The sequence below is a fragment of the Hesperophylax consimilis genome, chromosome 6 (genome assembly GCF_061612785.1).
Source record: "Hesperophylax consimilis isolate HC1 chromosome 6, BYU_Hcon_1.0, whole genome shotgun sequence".
In the NCBI taxonomy this organism is placed as follows: Eukaryota; Metazoa; Arthropoda; class Insecta; order Trichoptera; family Limnephilidae; genus Hesperophylax; species Hesperophylax consimilis.
The window spans coordinates 5639600-5665354 of record NC_142841.1 but is presented as its reverse complement, the minus strand read 5'-3'; the positions used below and the strand labels follow the sequence as shown (position 1 = coordinate 5665354).

The following is a 25755-nucleotide window of genomic DNA, read 5'->3' as shown; positions in this document are numbered from 1 at the left end:
GTCTTCCATTTTTCATCGGACATGTTTCATTGATGAGTTATTTTTGCGCTTGCCACGACATAGGACAGTCCCTCGTTACCTACATACTTCCATTAGCTTTTATTCTTAGTTGCGTAGGTATATAAATTATACGATTTGACAAGTGATTTTCGAGAAATCATTTGTCCGAGTTTGAATGTCAGTTTAGTGTGGAGTTTCTTGAACGAAATGATTAATTTAATCTGTAGTTGACTATAATCCATTTTTTTAATTCTTAGTTTTATTTTTTAAGGTTTCATGTACCTACACAGAATTATTTTTCATTAATGTCCTATATTTATGTTATTTTACATTAGATTTGTAAAATATATTCTTTTTCTATGTGAACACCGCACGAGAGTTCCAAATGCTCCCGAACGTCTGGAGCCAGTGAAATTATGGCATCCCCAATTGGGGTATGAGGCTGGGAAGGGAAGGGAAGAGAGGGGAAGGGAAGGAGATGGAAAGAGGAAGGTGGGGAAGTACCTGGCTATTCAGATTTAGCCACCAAACATGGCCAAAGCCACTTCAAGCATAGTGTCATTTCTGAATGGTGGTCTTACACCAGGGCGATACTGAGAGTATGATATTAGAGCTCTGGAACCTGACGCAAATATGTATATATTTTTTTTTTATAGTGAATACCTCACAAGAGTCCCAACTGCTCCCGTCTGGAGCCAGTGAGACTATGGCATCCCCAATTGGGGGATGTTGTGAGGCTGAAGGTAAGTGGGGAAGGGAAAGAGGAAGGTGGGGAAGTACCTGGCTATTCAGATCTAGTCACTAAACACGGCTAAAGCCATTTGGAGCAACGTTTCAATTCTGAATGGTGGTCTTACACCAGGGCGATACTGATAGTATCTTCCACTCTGGAACGTGCCGCAAATATACTATATATTATTTTAATTAATTAATTGTGAAATAACACAAATTAATCAAATAAAATTTATTTGCGCACGCCGGGTTCGAACCCGCGACCTTCGGAATGGCAGTCCAATGCGTTACCACTGGACTATGCCGGCCGTCATTTAATAATAATAATAATAATAATTGGATAATTTTTAGAGCGCCGTTTTTGTGAAAAATCACCTCAAGGGCGCTGAATATACTATATATTATTTTAAATCTGTAGTTTGTGAAATACCACAAATTAATCAAATAAAATTAACTTGAGCGCGCCGGGATTCGAACCAGCGTCCTGCAGCTTGCTGGTCGAAAGCCTTACCCCTCGACCACGGAAGCCGTCAACACCTGTTTGAAGAAAACAGAAATTCGCTGTGTTTCCTACAGTACTGTTTTCTACAATATACTTCAGTCACCTAGGTCATCAAATTTTAGAACTATTTAAAAGTTTTAAAATTAAAAGTTCGATCATAGTATTTTTAAAGTTATTTACAAAATACGGCCTTAGACCTAGAAATTTCAACTGTCAACACCTGTTAAGGCCAACGAAGGAAAACTACTTTTCCGAACACCATTCACAAGTAATTTCATGTTCGTGCAAATGTTATTCTTAACATGTTTGTTTGCTTTAAACACAAGTTCTCAACAGAAAAAAGTTTTATGTGTAACCAATATGCAGGTGGTCATACATGATATGAATTCGATAGTCACTTCGGTTATTTCAAGGGGTTAGAGCACAGCACAAGCATGTTTGGCAGAAGAATTATACATCGTTTATTTGTCACTGATTGAATTGTGCCGGAAAACTAGTGATTAATTTTTATCATTTTTATTTTTTTGCAGTCGAGAATGGTATCATATGGAGAAACTTCAACGGATGATCTATACAAAATTCCCATAACATTTGCGACACAAAATGATGCTGATTTCGAGGACACTAAACCAGATGTCATATTGGAGGGGAAGAACGTGGCGCTTACTAAGACGCCGGGACATGAATGGGTGGTTTTCAACAAAAAACAAACAGGTAAAACTTTATAATTATTATGTATCTTATAGCTAGCAGTTATCCTCACGGAGGCATGCGAGGCATAAAATATACAGGGAAGGTACCAAAGTAACCACATATAGAAGAGATTCTTAAGGCGATCCAAAAACAATACAAGGCAAATGAAAGCTTGGTGGACGAGATCAGATAGTTCGAAAACGTAAAACAGATTTGAGGAAAAACGAGTACTTGCTAGGAAAAAAGTAGAAAAGTAAGTTTGCTACGGTTAATGAAAATTGATGCACGTTGCCAGTAGTGCGGATACGGGCAGAACAGACGTTCCAAGACCATGACACCTAAAATTTTCACCCAACATAAAAAAGGGATTAAAATGTTGTCAATGCGTCCAGTTATAGAAATTACGTTGGTATAAAAACGTTTGTCTAATGTTTAGTCAAGTTTTCCAAGTTAAACATGGCTTAACGTAATAGTTATTATATGGTAGGAATAATAATCAGAAGTAAAAATAAAAAAGAGAACACGTTGAATCTTGGATCTCCAATCAATCTACTGCTTTTATTTATGGATGAACTTGTGCATTACGTTGATTCTACAAGATTAATCCACCCAAAGAAAAAATTTAATCTGTTAAAATTCCTGCCTACATATAATTGTTTTCTAAATCCTATAGCCTCTAATTTTATTTTTTCTTGATTAACGTTGACCGTTCTACAATGGTAAACCGATATTAAAAAAAAATCGTAAGATACGATTATTGTACAAGAGCGCTTCTGCACAGGGATTTCAATGATTCTGGATGGATAATAATTTGTAATAATAGTAACTGCAATTATTTTTGACAAAATTTTTAATTTCAATTTTGTTATTATACTTAGGAAATAAAAAGTTTTACAATTGATAATTCCGAATACATTATGAAATAATCACAAGATAAACCAGAAATTATCATAAAACACACCAGTTTCTTGGAAGACATCAGTCGTTTTAAAATCATTTTCCTTAATCCTTAAAATCGACATCTTCCATCAAGTAATTGGGTATTTTTTTGTAGGCAAATGGCATATTAAGATTCGGTTGTATGCATTTACTTAATTGGTTTCCGATGTACAGTGGCCTCAAAATGTTCCAGCCTATTTCAGTTATTTATTTCGGTTTCAGAGTTATTTATTCTATATTCTCTATTATATTCTTATAATATCGCATTAATCTATTGTTGATTTTCAGGGTTCTACAGAGTGAACTATGATGACCATTCTTGGTCGATGTTGGCCAGCGCTTTGTCGGGAGATTCTAGAGAAGAAATCCACCATCTCAACAGAGCACAGGTACTTAGCTGTTTCTTATACTCATATGTTTATGTGAATTTTTGGATATTTACTTACACGTTCTATTTGATTATTGATAACATTATTATAAAGTAGAGTTTGAACTATATGCATACCTAACTGAAAATATTATTAGCGCCCATAATCGACGTCTTATAAAAACACAATTGTTTTAGAAATTTACAAGTGGTGTTCCACAGGGCTCTCGCTTATGTTTTTTGTTATTTTTTTATTTTAACAAACCTATTTATTATTTTATTTTAATAACCTTTTCATTTTCGTTTGTTTTTCTAAAACGTTTATGAATAGTGTTTTAATATGAAAGTATGTCATTGAATCATAAATTATTTTTAAATTGTGTCTGTAAAAATGCTTTTAAAATGTTTTGTTTTTCTCTTGTGGAATATCCCTTGAATAAAAAATAAAATGAATTAAATTTACAGATTGTTGATGATGTTTTGAATTTGGCCAGAGAAAATATCACCGATTACATGAACGCCCTGAACGTTATCGAATTTCTAGCCAGTGAATCTGATTACGCCCCGTGGACTGCTGCTTTCGCTGGTTTCAACGCCATCAGACGGCGATTCGCCACTGTTCCAGAAACTCTACCAAACCTTGACGTAACTACATTTTTGTTCACATATTTATTTATTTATTTTATTTTAGGGAAATCACCAGTTACAATATGGTTGGTTTATAAACGTTCAAAAATGTGGTTTGATCCAAACTCGATGTCAATTCGGCCACTGACCAGTCGGTATATCTATCAAAACAAGATAGAAAATATATAATTATAACAAGAGATGCTCCATAATTTAATAAGTCAAAACATAATACATCATTACATTTTATCATCATTTCATGTGGTTCGGTTTTTAGTGGGCGTACAAGTTAAAGAGATGTTGAAAGAGAAAAAACATTAAAGTGATTTATTTTTGGGGTATTATGCCGTGTTGCGCTATCTCCTTCTTTATCCAATGTTCTGGACAGCATTACAGCGTCCATCATCAGGGCAGATGCTTAATGGAAGATTATAGTAAAGTATGTTTTTATGCATGTAGATTTGAAAGCATATTGCCTGCTCCAATCCTCCAAGAGCTAGTATCATAGTATGATTTAGAAAAGTTTTCTACGTTCAGTTTTGATGTAACTGTCTTGAGCTTAGCCCCTTCGTCTTCAATTAAAATAACGGAATTTTTATAAATTTCAATTACCTCCGTAATAAGGCGTGCTCTATGCATTTTGGGTCTTCCCAGGACTTAAATGTTCGATTGATCAGGATGGCCGACTTTACATTTTCAAAATGGTTCTAATCCTTTCGGAGATCGTCCGTTCCTTCTGGCCTGCATAAACCTTGTCACATTCGGAACTGTTTAGTAAATTCGAAAATGCTTTCACTTTGAAATTATCGTAAAGCTCTTTGGCACTAGTATACAAGAAATACACGCCTACATTCCAAACTTTATCTGTTTACGTTTTTATTATACTTGCAAACATAGAATAAAGAATAACAGAAAAAGTGCCTTGTGGGCGTGTTTCGTTATCCAAATATACGTCCAATTTCGGCCTGTATTTTCATACAAAACTGTATTTCATCATGATTACGAAATTGAAATGTGATAGCGATACAAAATTTCAAGCAAGTGTAAGAGAGATGGACGGCGTGAAAAATGATCTAGAACCAAAAGGCACTAAGTCAGTAACACGTCTGTTTCCATTCAAATTTATATGGAGGGCACTTGTAGTTTTATTCTTTATTATATGCTCGCAAAGAACAATTCGGTCCTTAGTTTGAAGCAATGCACACTATCATAGAAAATCCCAATATCTGCCCAATTGAGACTTAAATTTCCAATACAAAAGTGTTCTACAGGAGAGTGCAAGTGAGACTGGCTAAACGGAACATTTTTTCCATTCTAATTTACACGGTTGGCACTGTTAGTGCTATTATTTATTCCATGCACACTAGGTACAGTAAAGTTTAAAACATATATTTAAACATTTTAATGAATTAACACCTTCAAAAGTGCCTTTTTAATACAGCACGTTACAATATTCGTGTAACAGAATATTTTTATTTACGTATATTTGAATTTAGATTTTGTTTTTGGTAATGAATGAATGCAAATCTTGGAAGTGGAATTAAACCCACTTAAACAAACATTTAGGCATTTCTCTAAAATTGGTTGATATTACAGCAGATATAAATGTCTGTCCTACTCTTTAGGCTCAGAAGTTAATGCGGTTGACTCCAGTCCCCGGGGAGAAGGATCAATCCTCAGTCAAACCAACAAAAATATACGCATTTATTTATATATATTTTTAAATACATTCATTCATAAAAAGAGATAAAAGTATATTAAAAAAAAAACTTATTTTTTTCGTTGGTTTTGTTTGTGTTGTTTTTAATCTTCAAGTTTTAAGAATTTTGATTTTGCAACTCTCTTTGAACGTTGACAAATCATTAAAATAATCTACATAACAGTGCCAATCTGTATGTCAATATATATTTTATTACAGAGACACATTCTTAATTTGCTGAAGACCGTGACTGGTACCTTGGGACTAGAGGAGAGCGAGGGAGATTCGCATTTGACCAAAATCTTCCGCGCCAATACCCTTAATTTCGCGTGCATGCTGGGCCAGGAGGAGTGCTTAGAAGATGCTTCCGCAAAGTTTGAAGAGTTGTTTGCTGGCACACCGTAAGTAGACTTTATGACGATATCGAAAACAAGGAAATCACATATTCTATTTTATTTGGTTTTGCACGGATTATAAGAACAGAATGTTAGTGAGCTATCGAATATTATACGCAATGTTTTTGAAGCATTAAATAACAGTAACCTGATAAACTAAATATGTAACATTATTGGTAAAATATGTAACAGCAACATAAAGTAAAATAGAAACTAGAACAACACTACATACACGACAAATCACTAAAACTACATTACCAATGCTACTATAATTTATCAAGTATCAAGTGTCAGAAAATATATCAATATTACCCAGATCATGCATCCTATTGGTTTGTGAGTGTAATTTGGTAGTTGGTTGTGTACGCATTATAGAAGAATGTTACATTTTGTCTTGTGTTTCTAGTCGGTACATGAAATAATAGATGGCAGGACTGTCAAAGTATTTATTAATGACTCTGTATAATACAACCAGGTCTGACCAAATTCTCCTGTCAGACAGCGTTATTAGATGCAATTTAATTAAACTGACATAATTGATAGATTCAGTTGGAATTTTTAGCTTATGTATGTATCTAAGAATTTCACCTAATATATAAAACACCCTAATTTTTCATTCTATGTTTATTATATTACATTTTCAATGGCATAATCACCTCTCGGGTAGCATAACAACCATGCAAGCCTTTGTGTCACCCGCGGCAATAAAAACAGAAATATTGCACTTTCTATGCCAACAAATTTGATACTAGCGTTAATTTTTTTTTTTAATATTATATCATGTCATCTTAACGGATGCTGCGTGAAGGTTCTTTTGATATAAAATATTTGAATTTAGATTTTATTTTCTTGATTGAGTAAATAAATTAATGAATGAATAAAATGGATTTTCGATCTGGAAATAAACTTACTTTTTCACATATTTTAATGTTTAACATCGTGTTCACATGTTTAATCTTGAGTGAAATCATTTTTTTTAGTTTTAAAAGTTCACAGCAGTTAAGAGCCAGTCCCTGGGGAGGAAAGTTCAATCATCAGTCGAACTAAAAAAAATATACATCTATTAATAAAATTAGACATTTTATAGTTTAATATAACTTTGTTTTTTAGAGTTGATTTTTTAAGTAAAGTTCCACATACAATCAATAATTCCACAAGGATCACACCTCGGGCCTGTATTGTTTATCGTATCAATGATGTTAACATTTTATTTCGTGTGTTTTTTTTATATTCTGCATTTTTATTTCAATCATTATATATTTTAATCCCTTTCCTCAAGGGTGGACCCCAATCTCCGAGAACACGTGTACTGCAATGGTCTTCGCAGTGGAAATGCTTCTCACTTCAAGTTATTGTGGGACAAGTTTGTGGACGGCAATGTTATCAATGAGAAACTTGTGATCCTGAATGCATTGGGATGTACTAAAGACGAGGAATCACTTAATTCGTATGTATTCAATGATTATTATTTATATTTTAAAATAATTTATTTATTTATTAACGGACTACGACCAATTTACAAAATATGTAACGTGAAACAGAATAAAAATGTGAATTGAGGAGCGTTTTCTCAAGGAGAAAATCTACAAATTACATTTAATCAGACCATGATGGTTGATGAAAAAACTCAATTCATTTGTGAAAAGCCGTATTTATTTTCAATATGATGATGATCTTGAATTTTGACAACAGAGAAATATCCACATATTATGTAGTTGTTAAAAAAAGTTTTCAGTAAGCGAAATATGAATGCACTTTAGTTCTAGAGTAAAATTTTAATAAGTCCTTCAAAGTATCTACATACACCTAAAAAAATTATAAAATTTTGGAATTTAAAAAATTATACCGACCGTTGATAGGTGTATATACGTAATACATCAAAAGACCTGTGTTTTTTTTTAAATACATGAACCTTACTAATGAATAAATTAAAACATTTTTTTACTGTAGATTCTTGGAACAAACCATTGTTGAAAACTCTATAATCAGGAAACAGGACTTAATGACAGCATACAATTCAGCTCTTGGAGGAAACGACCAAAATGTGGAGACAGTTTTCTCCTTCATCAAATCAAACACCGAGGCTTTCGTCAAAGCGTTAGTATTATTGATCAAAATGTTGATTAAATTATTAAGTTCAGGAAAATATGATTTATATTTTTTTATATAGATTTTTTTAATTTAACCTGAATTGCTATTTTTTTAGCTACGGTGCGAGTACTTCAAGCGCCATAAATAACCTGATCAGCCGCATGAAGGGCACACAGCTACAAAGGGTAAGTAAATTCTCCGTTATATATTGGTTAACGTGATGAAGAACGCCAGCGTATCCTTAAGAATTTCAGGTCAGATCACGAGGCTAGGAAAAAGAGGAAATAGATTTCTGTTATGCCTATTTTAAACCAAGCATATCGTTCACGCTTCACAATTCAGTTTTTAGACAGTAAAATCCAAACCGGGTTTCTTATTTTTCAAGAATGAAGATATTATTGGTTCTTTCGTGGATTTCGGGTGAAACATGAAGACATGAAGGTGTATTTTTTTGGAAAGCAACCAGGCTATCGTCGGTACACCTTGCCTCTGATTCTCCGAAAACTTTGGCGTCTACCTCTGATGAATCTATTGCTCTGACGAGGAGTCAGTCCCCTAGTGAGATGTGGGGGGCTTGCTTGAGATTAGTGCTGTTTTTTTTATTTATATTAAAACAACCCCGAGAAAATACATCTACATATTAAATCAAACAAACGGTTTCAAGATGGATCAAAGCAAAAAGTACACAAAGATTCCAGATATTAACACCAAACTAAACATAACTTAACACCATTTACAATTGGTACATTGTATTACATTTTTTTCTTTTACTTGTTTTCTAACGTTAGACTAACTATAACCTACGTAGACTAACATAACCAAAATAACTCATACGTAGCAATATACCTGCATACTTGAATACCAAAGCACATTGATGAATCATAATACATATATTTAGGTGAGTCATGAAGCGAAAAAATAGGTTCCACGTTTGTACGTCCAATTAATGCAATTTTGCCTCCAACCCTCTACCGCTGAACGAGCGAAAACTGAGAAATCCGGTCTATAGAAGCGATAATGCTTCTTTCTGTATAGCTTTATACAGTCTATACCAGCACATGATCTCCTAGCGAGCTGTTGACGAAACGTTTTAAAAGATTATCACCAAAACTGCTGCGTTATGTTTCAGGTGCTCGTCTTCCTGAGGTCCCCCGACAATAAACTCCCAGACAACGTCATTTCGGGAGGCGTTTCTGCTGTGGCCAGCGCTGGAGTCAACTTCGAATGGGCAACGTTCCACAAGCCAACTGTGGACGAATGGCTAGATCTGAAGTACTCGGGGTCTGCGACCATCACCTCCTCGCTGGCACTGCTCATCACCATGTTGGCTTTGCTATTTAAGAACTAGTTGACACTGGAATCAGACCACAAGACATTTGACGACACAACTACCAAACTAGACACCACGTACTTAACGTATGTAAATATAAAGGAATGTGTATAAACCGTACTTAGTGCACGTAGAAAACTATCTGATCTAAAATATTACTAATTATAATAAACACGTGTTCCGATTGATTAAAATAAATTGATTAATTGACTAAAACCTTATAAGTATATTATCCCGTTTTGAACAGAATTTTAATAAATTAGCAATATACATTTTTCTCCGTATGACCTGTGCGCCCAATGATCGCAAATGGGTATTATTTTAGATACCCAGCGAGGTGTCACTTTGGTGAAAAACCAACATTTAGTATCGAAACGTTGCTTTTAACGACTTTATCCGTGTTCATTGTCACTTCTTTTCGTCCTTTCCCCAATCCTTTCATCTTCATAACATTCCACATTTAAGGATGCCGCTCTTACGCACTTTGAAGTGTTTTTTTTTTTTAATTTCCCGATAGATGGCAGGAGTATTCCAAATTCGTCAAACCACACAATAAACTGTACCGATAGCTGACAGGGGTGTTCACAATCAGACGTTTTTAAATTGGTTAATAAATTTCATAAACTTAATTTTTATAAATATTTCGCTTTTTTCAGATCTAATAAGATCGTAATAATATCATTACCTATCTATCTATGTGAATGAACACAACTTGATATTATTAGGCGAATATTTAATTTTTGATGGGTCTGCATTTTTCAAAAAGAAAATTGTTTTAAAACGTATTTTGTATTATGTAAAATGTTGTATGTAGTCCCAGGTACCTGTGCAAAAAATAAATTTCCCAAATAAATGACTGGTTTTATTTCTTTAATTCTATTCCAATGACTCGTAAGAAAACTACACATAAAATAAAGATTAGGATGCGACAAGAACTCGGAGTCTACCGCTTGCCAGGCGGATGCGTTTCCATTGCGCCACCATCAATATCTGAATATCTAGGATTATATTATATTAATAACTGTACAGTTTGGATTGTTGTAAACGGAAGTGGTGCCCTCTGTTATTTTCAAAAATAACAGTTTACGCGCATACATATTTTAAAGTAGAAACCCAACTTCGTGTATCTCTCTCGCCGCGCCGTAAGCAAAACCATTCTAGGACGTGAAGTTTGTGACCGAACTGCTAGCCATCCACGGGGCCTAGTAGCAATTGCTGTTTGTATGAATTACTATGAATACTATTCAAATTGTTTCAATTATTATTATAAAGTATATATTATTATTGATTGTGTGAAATGTTAAAAACATTTTTTTCACAAAAACGAAGAAAAAAGATGACGAATTGTATTTATTTGTCCGACAAATACAGTTGTGTCGTTTCAGTAGTTTTTCGTTTAAAGACGAGGCATTGCTCGACGCTCACATTTTAATTATTTCTAATGAACGTATTACTAAAATCTCCAATGTTTCTAAAGGGATCCATACGGATGTAAGTTATTTATATTTAAGATTAATAAAAGCAGGACCTTAACATAAAAATATTTTACGTAAAACGGTTTGAAAATTTTATAAAACGTTTTTCAACTATAAAATTAGCCATAAGCAGCAGGTTTTTTTTTCTAGACGATGAATTTGTAACTTCCGAGGGATTCCCCTGGAAGCCTTTGGGATTTTAGTAATACGTTCACCAGAAATAATTCAGATAAATCCGACGGAAAGATCGATTTTATAGGCCTGCCAGGACAAATTCGACCGAAATTCTATCCATTGTGCCGGGCTGCGCGCCGAATATTGTTTATCCATGACTTCATCACTTATGTCTTTAAGATTCCCACTTTGTTTTATGCCGGCGCCAGACATGTGTTCAAAGAAGTGTTCACATAAGTGTTCACATGTGTGGCACGGGCATTTCATACTGTGTTCACTTATTTGCGCACTTAAGTGCGCTTTGCCGTTCCGTGTCGGTTTCTTTGGCGCACATCAAAGGGATCAAAGTCAAAATGTTTGCATGCCTTCCACACTGCGCGAAGCCCCGTAGCGCGAGCGTCGCCGTGGAGAGTTGTCGTGCCGCGTGCGTACACAAACAAGCCATAACCAAGCGAACTAGCGATGGAGTGGAACAATGAGGGCGTGTTTGAATTCATTGAATTATTACAAGGAGAGCCTGACATATGGGACCCAAAACGAAAAGGGCATAAAAACAGAAATAACATTAATGACGCCTGGAGCCGTATTCAACGGAATTTCTCAATACCTTGCGCTATCGAGGAATTAAAGCGCAAAAAAAACATTTTACTAACCCAGTACAGAGATTGCTTGAAGAAAGTAAAAGAATCTACCAAAACTGGATCTAGTGTTCAGGATATTTACAAACCTTCATGGTTTGCATTTGATGCCCTCCATACGTTCATGGGGGGTATATATGAGTACCGTGTGACAATTTGTACTGAAGCTGTGATAAGTAAATAAATAATCATTTTTGCGACATAATTCTTTATGTAATTTATTAATAATCGATACAAACACCTGATACAAAATTCTTAGCACGGTTACATATAATAATATAAGCAAACTGTGTCGACCAAATCGTCGTCCATGTTATGTGAGGTCTATTTGAAAACTGTGAGCTCAAAGAAGTGATCAAATCTTTGAACACATATCTGGCAGAGACACACATAAGTGACCAAATGTGTGAGCAAAGTCTTCAAATAAGTGTTCACTTATTTGAACATATGTCTGGCGCCGGCATTAGAGATTTGTTAAAGACAATTCAACCGCAGGTCTGTCTAATAAACCAGGGCCGTGCGTCGCATATTTTTGGGAATGGCTGCTACTCTTGATTCTGCCTTCATTTTCGGATATTGTCTCGTCTTAATTAGCCGAGTTCCAACCTCTTTGATTACACGCTAATTCTCAATATCACAAGGATCTGATAATGGTCCCATACTAACCGTGTAAACAAAAGGTAACATATGACGTAAAGTTTAATCGTTTGATTAAATCTAATGATCTCAAAACGAAGATCTCGGTAGATATAATACATTACTTAACGCTAAATAAACAGTAATCATTTGCCATTACAGTTGTTGCACCGGCAGCGTGACATAGAACAAGTGAGATTTTTTTCATTTTAATTACTATACCTTCTATTATATACTTCATATACACGGTCATTACCATTTTTCACAGTTTGAATTGTTTTTAAAAAATACGTAACCGCTTTTTTCAAATACACGAATTTTAATTTTGATTTGGTTTTAATAAATAAATTTTGTTTATTTTTTTTTAAAAGTCCAATAAACCTAACATAGATTAAATTATTTAACCTAGTTTTTTTTTTCATTATTTTATTTCACTTTTCAAAAGGGTGTTGAATTGCCACCGACCCGAGTTGCCTAGTATTTTTTAGGATGTCACTTAACGATAAAATCTTAATAATTTTCGAAAAATTAATTCTTTGAATAATCTTTAATAAGAAATCTTAAATTTGATAAAAATTTGAAAACTTTTTCTGTGCTATCAAAAAATATGATTTTTTGGTGAAAACAAAATGTGTACCTATTAGTATGACTATCGATTTCTTCTTAACTAAAAGGTGAACTTGCAACAGCATTGTTTTGTAGCAAGAATAAACTCAAAGGTTAACTAACCTGTACAACGGTTAAACCATATCATCAATGAAATGAAAATGTTGCGTATCATATCACATCTAATGGTACGTCCAGGAAATAAATCGAAAATCTTTTATTGAAACTCCAAAAACTCTTGAATGATAAGTTCGGCATCATGAAATTTCCAAATTCTTATAACATAATGTATTGTGATAATGCATCAGTTTCATGCAAAAATGAATCGCGAAAGTTATTCTTAATGTCTATTTAAGAACATGCACTGAATATACCTTTAGCAAACTTCAAGAACTAGATATTCGACAAATTTACGCCAACTCTCCTCTTTAAAAACAAATTAGCTAAATGTTACAAAAATACTCGAAACACACAACACACGCGACGTAAAATAAAAGAATACCTTCTTATTAAGCCCAAAACAATAACTACATATAAACAAATAAATTTCACATTTTTTTCGTCTGAACTATGCAATAACCTACCCGACGACAAAAGGCAAATCAAAGGTTTGAATCAATTTTAAATCGTCACCAAACAATGGAAATCTAATGGTTCCACGATAATTCAACACAGTGACAATTCAACACACTTTTAAAAAGTGATATAAAGTTGTTTTTTATTAACTTAATTATTTTTTTTTAACCTAACCTAACCTACATAACCCAGTTAATAAAGTTTTTGTTTCATTACTTACCATGACTTTGTATAACTTTTTAAAGATGTGATGAATTATCATTGTGATGATTTATCCGGTTACCAGTCTCACTATCTCCAGGCCTTTGAAGGCAGTTGGGACTCTCGCATTCAGATATTTCATATACTACTTACACGTTAACACGGATTTCGTAGAATTTGGTCCAAGCTGATTTATTAATTTTTTACATATTTCATTTTCAAACCGATTAAAAGTATTAAGCCACCATTATTCCTTTATATTTGTGTCAATTGCTTTGATAAATAGTATTTGATTACCGTGATTTAGATCAGGCTTCTAGTACTTCTGAATTTATTGAAAGATAACCTGATTATATTACTATATATTATGTGGAAAAGTTATTTTTCTTCTTATCAGATATCGTTAATAATATTGTGAAGATGGTAATCCACATCCTAATAATGATAATAATAATGATTGGATTATTTATATAGCGCCGTTTTCGTGAGAAAATCACCTCAAGGGCGCTTAACAACTTAATTTATGCATTGATCACTTAGACTTAATTACTTTTGGTTTATAACTAAGTTTCATAGATAGAGAGAGACTTATAACTAAGACTAATGTCGAGTGATTTACAACTAAGACTTTTAACTAATGACTTAAGCTATACATATTTTTATGACCAAGAAGGCATTTACACAATACCGCTATAATACGACTTACATCCTATCATCGTGCCCTGTCGCCAAAAATTACTTGGGTCACCTGACAGTTCAAAACTTAGCCTAGGTTAAGACCTTAAATCAGATGACATTACTAAACAATTATAATCGAACGCATTGTTGGCTCCGACTTTTGGAGTTTTAGCAACATTTTTACTTCTTAGCTGTTGCTTGGTTTTATTGGTGGAAGCAATGGCATTTCGAAGGCGGGTATGGAATCCATTCATTTGATAACCTACACTTTTGCTAAAAAGTAGTTCGCTACGTTTAATGCTTAGCAGAGATGCCCGGGTTCATGGGGTGAGGTTTGTGTCTCGGTGGCGGAGGCATTTGGCCCACCTTGTGCGTGGTGGGCCGGATCGGGAGAGACTTGAGATATGTCGAGGGAGACCTTTTGACCCCTCCAGCCGAGCTATTGCTTGGCATCACAGTGGGATGGATTTATGCTCCCGTCACTCCTGTATACACTGCCTCCGGATTCCTACCCACCCCTTATACCTTTTTCCTTTTCAGAACATTATCTCCTTCCTTTCATATTTTTGGCAGCTACCTTTTTAAATGATGAATTGTTCCAATGAATTGGTATCTCGGGTCTTCTTCAATGATATAATATTACTTAATACTTCAAAAAAGTTGTTCCTGAATATTCATTTAGACTTTTAGAAAAAGTCAATATATTTTTATCCGAGGCACTATCTAGGTTACAAACAAATTCATTAGAACATTGTGATAATTTAAAAAAGGAGCTGAAAACTGACAAATATGTCGTTTAATAACTAGGTCCCAATAGTCGAATAGTTAAGACAAGAGATCCTAGGTCCGATTCCTAATTGTGACCATTATATTTTTTTCTGTGTCTTGTTCTATTTCATGTTTCATGTTTTTATATTAATTAGTATTATCTTCTTATTCAATGATATATTACTTTGATGGGTATAAACTTTAAATAGTTACTTACTTATTTTTCAGAAATGGTGCTACTAAAGCTGATAGTGGTATCTTCTTTGGCACTTTGGTGCTGCTCGGCACTTACAGATCCCTCCACAAATATCCCTGACCTGGAAACAAAACCAAATAAAGCCCTCGGAATAAACTTCGCACTGCCCCTGGAATATGAAGTCTATGATTACTGGATAGAACTAACGCCATACTTCAATACTGACGATGATAAACAATCATTTACCTTTATCGGGAGATCTATAATGCAGGTGCGACCATTGGAAACATTGAGTAGTATAACTCTTCACGCCAGTGGACTTGAATTTGATAAAGATAAGATCACGGTGACTGTCAACGATTCTAATCAACTTGTACACATAGATGACGTGGTTTACTCTGGTAATGATTTGATGACCATCATTTTTTCTACCCCAGTTACAGCAGACTTAGTCTACGCGATCGAATTTGAGAAGTACAGTGGAATCATAAGGGACGATATGAATGGATTTTATAGGAGTTCATACAAGCAGAATGGAACAACAAAGTAAATATACTGACTTTTTAATGTAATCATAACATCATCTTTAATTGAAAAACAAATAAATGTTTTATTACAATTTTTAAGTACAAAGTGAATTCTTGACCTTTTCGGTGAGATAGTACAATGAAAAAATAAATGCTATAGGTGTGTATTGTCTTCCAGGACAATGCGGGTTGCATATTGCAGATACGTGGGGTTCGCCTTTCCTCCGAAATTATATTAACCTTTAATATCCTCCATGGAAAAAAAAACTTGTGAACATTGATAAAGTATTAGAGTGAAATAACTGTGAGAATAGATAAGGTGGTAGAATGGTTATTAGTGATATTTGTAATGCTCTTTTAGATGGCTCGGAGCAACGCAGTTCGAATCAACTGGTGCGAGGATGGTGTTTCCCTGCATAGACGAACCTGCATACAAAGCCTTTTTTACTCTGAACGTTATTCGTCCTCCGACGTTCAGCAAGACTCTGTCCAACATGGGAATTGAAAACTCAGAAGATGTTAAGGATGTAAATGGGTGAGGAATATTATCAAAAAGAAACATATTTGGTTGTTTACAACAACAACAAAAATTGCCTTGGAAAAGTGACTTTTTTTATACTTCTGATAAATAATTTAATTTGTTTTTAAGTCTGGATTTCTGCTTTCTGAAAGTATAAAAGATGGTGTGGTTAATTCAATTTGTTTGTGAAATAAACGAACTACCAGAATAATGGTTAAATAAATATGTTTTCAGGAAAATTATAGCAGTCAGAGAAGAGTTCTATAAGACTCCAAGGATGTCTACATACCTCTTGGCTTTCATCATTTCCGAATTCACGGCCGCCAGCAAGACCACCGACGTAAACGCACCAAAGCAATTCGGGATATACGCACGCTCAGATGCGGGGAAGATGGGACAATATCCTTTTGAAATTGGGCAGAAGCTGGTAGCTGCAATGGACGAGTATACAGGAATTTATTACTATGAATTCAATACTCACATGAAGATGGATCATGTTGCTGTTCCAGATTTTGCAGCAGGAGCAATGGAAAATACCGGTTTAATAACCTACAAGTAAGCGTAATACTTTCCTATCTAACCATTAATTACAGTTCACAATGTACAGATAAAACAGAATAAAGATATGTTTGCTTGTGTAATCGTGTACTAGGACTACTGTGGGGTAGTATTCCAAACTAATAAAGTTTGAACCACTGTCGTCATCGAGTAAGCATATTAAACGTACCACTGATTACTTCATTGTAACCGCCTCCTCTTTCTCAAAAACGACAGTGACTTTCGTACCAGAAAGATAATTACAGAGCTCTCAGCGACAGGACGTTAAATGTGGTTTATTAGTATTTAAAAAAAATTCATTGATGTATTTATTTTTGTGATATTATTGAACTCTTCCATTTTTCTTGGGTCCCTCAAACTGAGCAAAGTCCAGGTTATATTAAAAAACGCTAAAAGAATTACACTGTTGAGCAGAAGATTTTCTTCTTCTGGGAAGATTTATGGAAGACGTCATATGTCATTGCTTAAAAACTCATGCCATTGGTACCTCAGAGTGTAGTTTTGAGTTGTTTCAAGATGCAGCTTACATGTTTAAGATTGATGAGGATAGCCAACCTCCGATTAGAGAGAACACCGAAAGAAATGATCCAAAAAGAGAGAATTGAAATCCATTTTATCAGGTTCTTCAGTAATGATTACACTTTAGTGTTTCATGCAGCCCCGTGTTATTTATTTTCATTATGATATGATGGAGACAGTGTTTGTATTTCTCATGAAATAATTTAGTTTCCATCTTCTTGATTATAAGCATCGTATTTTATCCTTCCAGAGAGGCAATCCTTATGTATGATGGGGACGAATCATCTGTCAGGTATAGGCAAGAAATCGCCTCCGTCATGGCTCATGAAATAGCCCACATGTGGTTTGGTGATATGGTTACCTGCCACTGGTGGAGTGACCTTTGGCTGAATGAGGGGTTCGCTACTTTCTTCCAGTACAAAATACCCGATACGGTAAGACTGAGAATTGACCAATTAGTTATTGCGCATTACACTGATTTCAACTCAGACATCATACATTTTGTGGTATCGACTGACAACATTTCTGCCCCCTTCGTCACAATTCTGAAAAGGTGTATTGTGGGTTAAGGTTATAACAGTAAAATTTATGATGTATTTTCAAATATCAAAATCTTTCTTGAACATAGAATCAATGCCTTCGTTTGTTTAATGGATAGAAGTCAAAAGGTATTATCTATTAGTAGTATTCCAATTCATAATTCTAGTTCGGTTCTAATGTAAAAAAATGATTCGAATTGACTATCATTGCATTTAATTTTGTTGTTTTGTTGCAGATTGATAACTTCGAAATGGGCAGCCAGATTGTCCTCGATAAGGTTCATTCTGCTCTACAGGACGACACAAGTGTCTTATCAACTCCTCTTACGGTTGAAAACGCCAATTCTTTCGGAGGACTCTTCAGCAATGTCGCATATAATAAAGGTTCATCCGTTCTGAGGATGATGGAACATTGGATCGGTCCAGAGACGTTCAAGAAAGGACTGAACGAATACCTAACGGATAGGTTAGCAAGAAGAAAAAAATATGTGGATATTACCTAATGCTCGTAAAATAACATCAATTGATAAGTGATTTTGTGTTTCTAGAAAATGGCAGACTGGAACACCCTCATATTTATTTAGTGCCCTCCAAAAGCACGCCACAAATGATTCCAGCTTGGCTCTTTACCCCAATACGACTGTTTCTGCAGTCATGACCTCGTGGACTAGTCAATCAGGATATCCACTTCTTCGAGTGAATATTGACTATACATCAGGTGATATGAGTATCACACAGGTAAAAATTTGTATTTTATATTTAAGTAATGTATTTGTTGATCTTTTAATAATTTTTATTTGATTACGCAATGCTGTCTACGATGATATTACAATAATTACAAAGTTATATGAGCAGTCCACAGTGAAAATTTGATACCCGCCCTGATTTATGGAAGTGAGGCAAGGAACTGTCAGGGGAAGAATGAATGTAGACTGAATGCTGATAAAATTGGATCCCTGAGGCATATTACAAACTTGGCGATACCGGAAGAATGCAAAGCTCGTGTTAGCGTTATGAATAAGGTTATCAAAGAAACGATACGGTTTGATCGGATGCACAGAGAAAAAATGCCAACACTATATAATACGACGCCAAAGTGAATGGTAGAAGATATTGGTGATATCCACACAATCAGCTGCATCAAATACTTGAGTATGGCTGGCAAAAGTCATAATAACAGAAGAGGTCGTGTATGAATGTGATTTAAGCAGGTAGTGGGTGGACGTGAAGGTAATTTATAATGGATAAGTACTAAATATTGTTTTGACGTACATGCTCTCTTTGTTTTACAGACCAGAATGTCCGTATTCGGTGAAGAGCCACTGGCCGACGTGCTCTACCAAATTCCTATCACATTCGCAACCGAGGATCTTAAAGACTTTGACAACACAAAACCGGTCATTGTAATGAAGCAAAGAAATATTACTCTTAACAAAGGTTCGAAAGACATGGAATGGGTTGTTTTCAATAAGCAACAAATTGGTAAGCATGCATAAACGTTGTTAACATAAGTCCATAATACAAAATAAAGACCTGAGACCTGAGTCAACAAATGGGTCGGAATCCCATCATCGCATAAGCAAATTTCAAATATTGTCAGGTTATTCGTAATCTGGGAATTTTTGGCTTTCTTTAAGAGGAAGCTACAAGCCAAAAATGTGTGTATTCTTGGTATACCCTATATCTTAGGTAAAAGGCATTAAAATCGCTTGACAAACGGAGTCAAGAAACGTTTGATTTCAAGCAATAAACTGGTTTTTATTTATTTTGTAAATAATTTTATAAGAAAGCAAAAAAGTTAATCAAATGAAATTGTCACAGATAATCTTGGCTCTCGTATAATACGGTATTTTTTTTAAGTTATCTCCTTTATGCGTTCATACATTTCTTTTGAAAAAATATTTTTTTTAGTAGTTTGCATTTATATTTTTTATTGAGTAATTTATTTTTTATTTGTATTCGACTCAATCGAAGCTATAGAAAAACCTTCACTTTATCTAAAACATATTTTTTGGTATTCATAATGTTCACCAATTTGTTATAAAGATTAATCAAATTAGTGATTTGGCATTAACTTCACCTTAAAAAAAAAACCAACAAATCATCCTTCATCTATTAAGTTTTTTTTTTAATTCTCATTATAAATCACGCTACACTGTCAAAGCAGTTTGTCAGGAAGTTATTAAAACAATTATATCATTAGGGCATATTATTTTACTTATGAAAAAAAATATTTATTTACCGTACAATATTTTTGCCCAGTTTTCGATGTTGCCGATGAATTTCAAATGTGCTGTATATATCATAAATATTTATTTTTTTTAAATTTTCCTTAAAAACAAATACTGTTAGAAACAAGATAAAATTATCTTTCCGTTTGTGGGGTAAATTATAGGGAGTTTGCATCTCCCGAAAATAACTACAATATTATTTTTACCTACATTCTTTTGAGGCTGGTATCATTGTAAACCTGCGTGCGATACCTCGCGCGGTAAATAGTATTATTCTGTCTTCAGCAGTTTTGCCGCCGGGTTGACCCTAAACCTTCTCTAGCGAACGCGATTTATTTGTTTGTAAAATTATTATAAGTGAGTTTCGTTAAAATGAAAAAACTAAATTAGAATTATCCAAATTCTCGTTATTTCACACCGATAATAATCACGCAACCTCGGATTCTGCGGATTTGGAGAACCGCAGAATCATTTAGCCAACAATCCATTTAAACTGGCGATGATAACCAATCCTCCAAACGTTGTATGTTTTTAAAATAAACTTCACTGAATAATACAATTTTAATAACAAGTATGAAAAATGTTGTCAAAACTTAATTTTTCACTCCAAACGTAGAAAAAATTGCATTACTTAATATTCTGAAAACTTATTCCATTTACATAGGAAATTTGTAAGAGAACTGTAACTTTATTTTATCTCGATAGTAAAATTAAAAAAATAAATAATTTTAAAAGATAAACCGAATGTTATGGTAGCGGCGCGAAATGTGAATTATTCGCTTTGGCTATTATTAGGATTTTATTTATTGCATCGAGTATTTACATATTTGAAATAACTTAAAGAGTCAAACCTCAAATTGTAATATTTAATTATCGAAGACAATACTAGCGATTCGGTGCCCCGGCAAGGCAAGGGTACTGGGTTCGAGTTCTAGATGTGACCGTATCTTTTTCTGATTTTTCTGTTTCAGATTTTCGTTAAGGAATCGCTAATAATGTCTGCAATAATTTTATACATATTTGAGCTAAACTAAAATAAAAATTATTGTTCTTTATAATGTTGAAAGAAATGCGTATTTTCGCATGGTAAAAAAAAGATAAAAATAGTTTTACAAAATCGGGGGGGCCCTGTCGTATGACTACAAAAAGCGCGAGGACTTATAATACAAATATATAACACAGGTGTACCTGACATACTCATGTTACTCATACTTAAGCATACTCATAGGCATATTTAAATAAATTAATTACAATACAAATATAAAACAATAGGCATTCTTAACACAGTATTATAATAAATATAATAATATTTTGATGATTTGCAAAATCACCTCAAGGGCCTATAATATCAATAATTACATGGTATTTATCAGGGTAAATAGGTTGGACAATAATACATAAAGCATAACTATATAAACTAATAATACGCACTCGAATTTTAACATCTTAGAAAACTATACAACAATTTTATTTATTACACTAAATTTATTTATTACATAAAATTGTTGTATAGTTTTCTAAGATGTTAAAATTCGAGTGCGTATTATTAGTTTACACTTAAAGCGATTCACTACGTAGTAATTTAAAATCATGTGTTTTTGGTTTGAATATTTGGTCGCCTAGAAATGTTTCAGATGCTTTAAATAAATACTACGAGTAGAATACATCCTGGCCTTTGAAATAATCGAGTGTTTTTTAGATAAGTCCTTTTATAAGCTCAGAAAAAAATAATGTATAGGCCTATGAAAACAGCTTTAAAGTTCAAAATCTCCTACTTACGAACCCATTTTCGGTTATGGTTTTATTGTATAGTGTGGCAAATTAAGTTATTTATAAAATGATCGAAAAACATTTAAATATTTGTGCCTGAACATCCACAAAATAAAATAAAAGGCACTTTTTGGCCATATTTTTTTCATGCATAAATCAAAACAGGTGGATAGTGTGAAGCGGGAATTTAAGCCTTATCGCCATCTACGTAAGGTGTGTTATTGATAGCGGCTCGATTCAAAATATTACACTACGTAGTGCATCGCCTTAAATATTATAATGATGTACATTTAATAGTGATCAAAATTCATTATTGTACATATGGTATAGTACGATAGATTATGGACCCCGAGATGGTAACTATATCATATTTAAAGTGCAACTGTTGATAGACCAAATGGAAGATCGAAATGAGAGACCGATTTCAAAATAATATTTCTTCTCGATTATTCCAGGGTTTTACAGAGTAAATTACGATGCCCATTCTTGGGGAATGTTGGGAAGTGTTTTGAAGAGAGCCGGAAGAACAACCATTCACCCACTGAACAGGGCCCAGGTAAATTTCACCAATCAATCAATCAATCCACTTCGTTTTATCCATCACCATGTTAAAATTCACTGCATTAGAATAAATTGTGTTTTTTTAATGTGTCGTTTGTTCAAAACTATTGAATGCGAATATACAGTCATCATCTGCGCAGAGAGTCTCGCATATTTCAAAAAGCAAATTAGCAATCTACTAACCTGATCATGTCATGGAGAATTGTGGTGTTATTTTATTGTGAATTGTTGTAATTTAATTAGAATAAGAATATGAATTTTTGTAATTTCATTTATTATTTTTTCTATTTTTATAACTTATTTCTTTCTATTATTTAGATTGTAAATGACCTCCTGAACTTTTTATTATTTAGACTGTGGGTGACCTCCTTAACTTATATTGTTTAGAATATGGATGACCTTCTGAACTTATAGTATTTAGATTGTGGATGACCTCCAGAACTTATATTATTTAGATTGTCGATGACCTGCTGAACTTATATTATTTAGATTGTGGATGACATTCTGAACTTATATTATTTAGATTGTCGATGACGTGCTGAACTTATATTATTTAGATTGTGGATGACATTCTGAACTTATATTATTTAGATTATGGATGACCTCCTGAACTTTATATTATTTAGATTGTGGATGACCTCCTGAACTTGGCCAAAGAGAACGTGACCAACTATAAAACAGCCTTTGACGTGATTCAATTCCTGGAAGTGGAAACAGACTATGCTCCATGGACCGCTGCATATGCTGGGTTCAACATATTGAGACGGAAATTCCTAACTGTTCCGGATACTTTGCCTAAGATTGACGTAAGTGAAGAACTGACAATTGAAAACATATTTTTAAATAGCTACAATCGTTCTTACGTACTTGGAAAAGAAGATCCAATCTTTATTTTAAGTCGTCTATTGATTTTATGTTTTGTTTATAATGCCATATACCGTCGAACTGTGAGCTCTGGCTTCGTGAAAATCGCACTGCAAAATCAATGCAATTATTTCCAGCTTACACTGCAAATTCCATCATTATCAATGGGAACACCTTTGCTCAAAATAAAACTTGCTGTTCCGTCTTTTTCGTCCCAAATATCTGGCAAAGCCGGGTGATAAATTTCATATAAAAATAAAGAATTATCAAGCTTTTATTACTAGAAATACTAATTTCCGTTGATGTCTATCTGTGTAATTATGGTTCGATGAACTCGGATTTGCTTTGAATTTAAGCGTCCTTTACAAAAAATCGTACTAATTTTAAGAAGAATTCAGACAATCGATAAAGTATTTATTAGTGAGTGTAAAAACGGTGGTTTCAGTTTGTGATTCAACTGTTACGGTTTAAAAGATCATATCTTATGTATAATTAGCACAGGTGGAGCAAGGTGGTCCTAAGAACCCTTCACACCGTCCCCAGCAGCACAGTGAGCAGTGGGACGGGAAGGTGGTCCTAAGAACCCTTCACACCGTCCCCAGCAGCACAGTGAGCAGTGGGACGGGAAGGTGGTCCTAAGAACCCTTCACACCGTCCCCAGCAGCACAGTGAGCAGTGGGACGGGAAGGTGGTCCTAAGAACCCTTCACACCGTCCCCAGCAGCACAGTGAGCAGTGGGACGGGAAGGTGGTCCTGAGAACCCTTCACACCGTCCCCAGCAGCACAGTGAGCAGTGGGACGGGAAGGTGGTCCTGAGAACCCTTTACACCGTCCCCAGCAGCACAGTGAGCAGTGGGACGGGAAGGTGGTCCTGAGAACCCTTCACACCGTCTCCAGCAGCACAGTGAGCAGTGGGACGGGAAGGTGGTCCTAAGAACCCTTCACACCGTCCCCAGCAGCACAGTGAGCAGTGGGACGGGAAGGTGGTCCTGAGAACCCTTCACACCGTCCCCAGCAGCACAGTGAGCAGTGGGACGGGAAGGTGGTCCTGAGAACCCTTTACACCGTCCCCAGCAGCACAGTGAGCAGTGGGACGGGAAGGTGGTCCTGAGAACCCTTCACACCGTCTCCAGCAGCACAGTGAGCAGTGGGACGGGAAGGTGGTCCTAAGAACCCTTCACACCGTCCCCAGCAGCACAGTGAGCAGTGGGACGGGAAGGTGGTCCTAAGAACCCTTCACACCGTCCCCAGCAGCACAGTGAGCAGTGGGACGGGAAGGTGGTCCTGAGAACCCTTCACACCGTCCCCAGCAGCACAGTGAGCAGTGAGACGGGAAGGTGGTCCTAAGAACCCTTCACACCGTCCCCAGCAGCACAGTGAGCAGTGGGACGGGAAGGTGGTCCTGAGAACCCTTCACACCGTCCCCAGCAGCACAGTGCAACTATACTATCAATGAAATTGAATGATTTTATGGTGGTGGCTGTGCTAGGAGAGGCTGCATAATCCAATAATAATAATTATTTGTGAGAAAATCACCTATGTATTTAATCTATTCCTATCACTTAGACTTACAACTTATTACTTGTGCCTTATAACTAAGTTTCATAGCTAGTGACTTACAACTAGTGGCTTATTACTAAGATTAATTTCTAGTGATTTACAACTAAGACTTTTAACTAGTGACTTAAAACCTTACATATTTACAACTACGGCTTAGATTTACGGCTAACATACATGTGTACGTTTACAAATTATGGTTATGACATGCAATGGACGAAGGCCGCTGAAGAACCCTCGAGGTGCCTTGTGAAGTGTCAACCTGTAAGTCTAGCACGGACGATCGAAAAAGCCCTATTTCAATAGGTTTTTGACGAAATCCGTCATCTATGGTCAGTTAGAGATATTTGCGAGCACGGTAAAAATGTGATTCCGACAGTCGGTAGAAAAAAGCCAATATCTGTAGCGCGGTCTCCAAGGTGTCAGATAAGCTTCCAATATGCACATCTTCTTGGATAATGTCGTTCGTTATGCAACATACTGGTTTAGTAATGAATGGGGTGATCAACTTAGCTCTTGATTTCGTTCCTGCCTCAAGAAACAAAAGTTATAATTATGGCTTATCACTTCATGAACTTATTAACTCCCTTTTTAGTGTCAAAAAGTATATGCGGACTGCAAATATGTAGGAAAGTTAATATTTCAATTCGACATTGTCAATTCAAGCCTGTGACAGACCACGCTATAAGCGCTCTTTATTCTCGTGACTCTCCCTATTTCAGAATATCGCTCGCCTTACATACCCTTTGGGATTGTATTACGAGGGTTATGCTGAAATAGGCTAAG

At 35.0% G+C, this 25755-nt stretch overlaps 1 protein-coding gene across 1 annotated transcript in view; it reads left to right on the top strand.

Annotated features, from left to right (window-relative positions):
• Window positions 1-25755, top strand: part of LOC149422885 (membrane alanyl aminopeptidase-like) — a 39333-nt gene that overhangs the window by 7942 nt on the left and 5636 nt on the right. Inside the window, exons 4-19 of the mRNA XM_089633018.1 lie at window positions 1765-1948; window positions 3155-3255; window positions 3699-3878; window positions 5779-5960; window positions 7234-7401; window positions 7905-8051; window positions 8161-8230; window positions 9175-9368; window positions 16212-16385; window positions 16605-16925; window positions 17698-17881; window positions 18223-18452; window positions 18535-18724; window positions 19279-19468; window positions 22443-22543; window positions 23175-23354. Coding sequence (XP_089489144.1) covers window positions 1765-1948; window positions 3155-3255; window positions 3699-3878; window positions 5779-5960; window positions 7234-7401; window positions 7905-8051; window positions 8161-8230; window positions 9175-9368; window positions 16212-16385; window positions 16605-16925; window positions 17698-17881; window positions 18223-18452; window positions 18535-18724; window positions 19279-19468; window positions 22443-22543; window positions 23175-23354 — 2796 coding nt within the window. The remainder of the gene's footprint in view (window positions 1-1764; window positions 1949-3154; window positions 3256-3698; window positions 3879-5778; window positions 5961-7233; window positions 7402-7904; window positions 8052-8160; window positions 8231-9174; window positions 9369-16211; window positions 16386-16604; window positions 16926-17697; window positions 17882-18222; window positions 18453-18534; window positions 18725-19278; window positions 19469-22442; window positions 22544-23174; window positions 23355-25755) is intronic.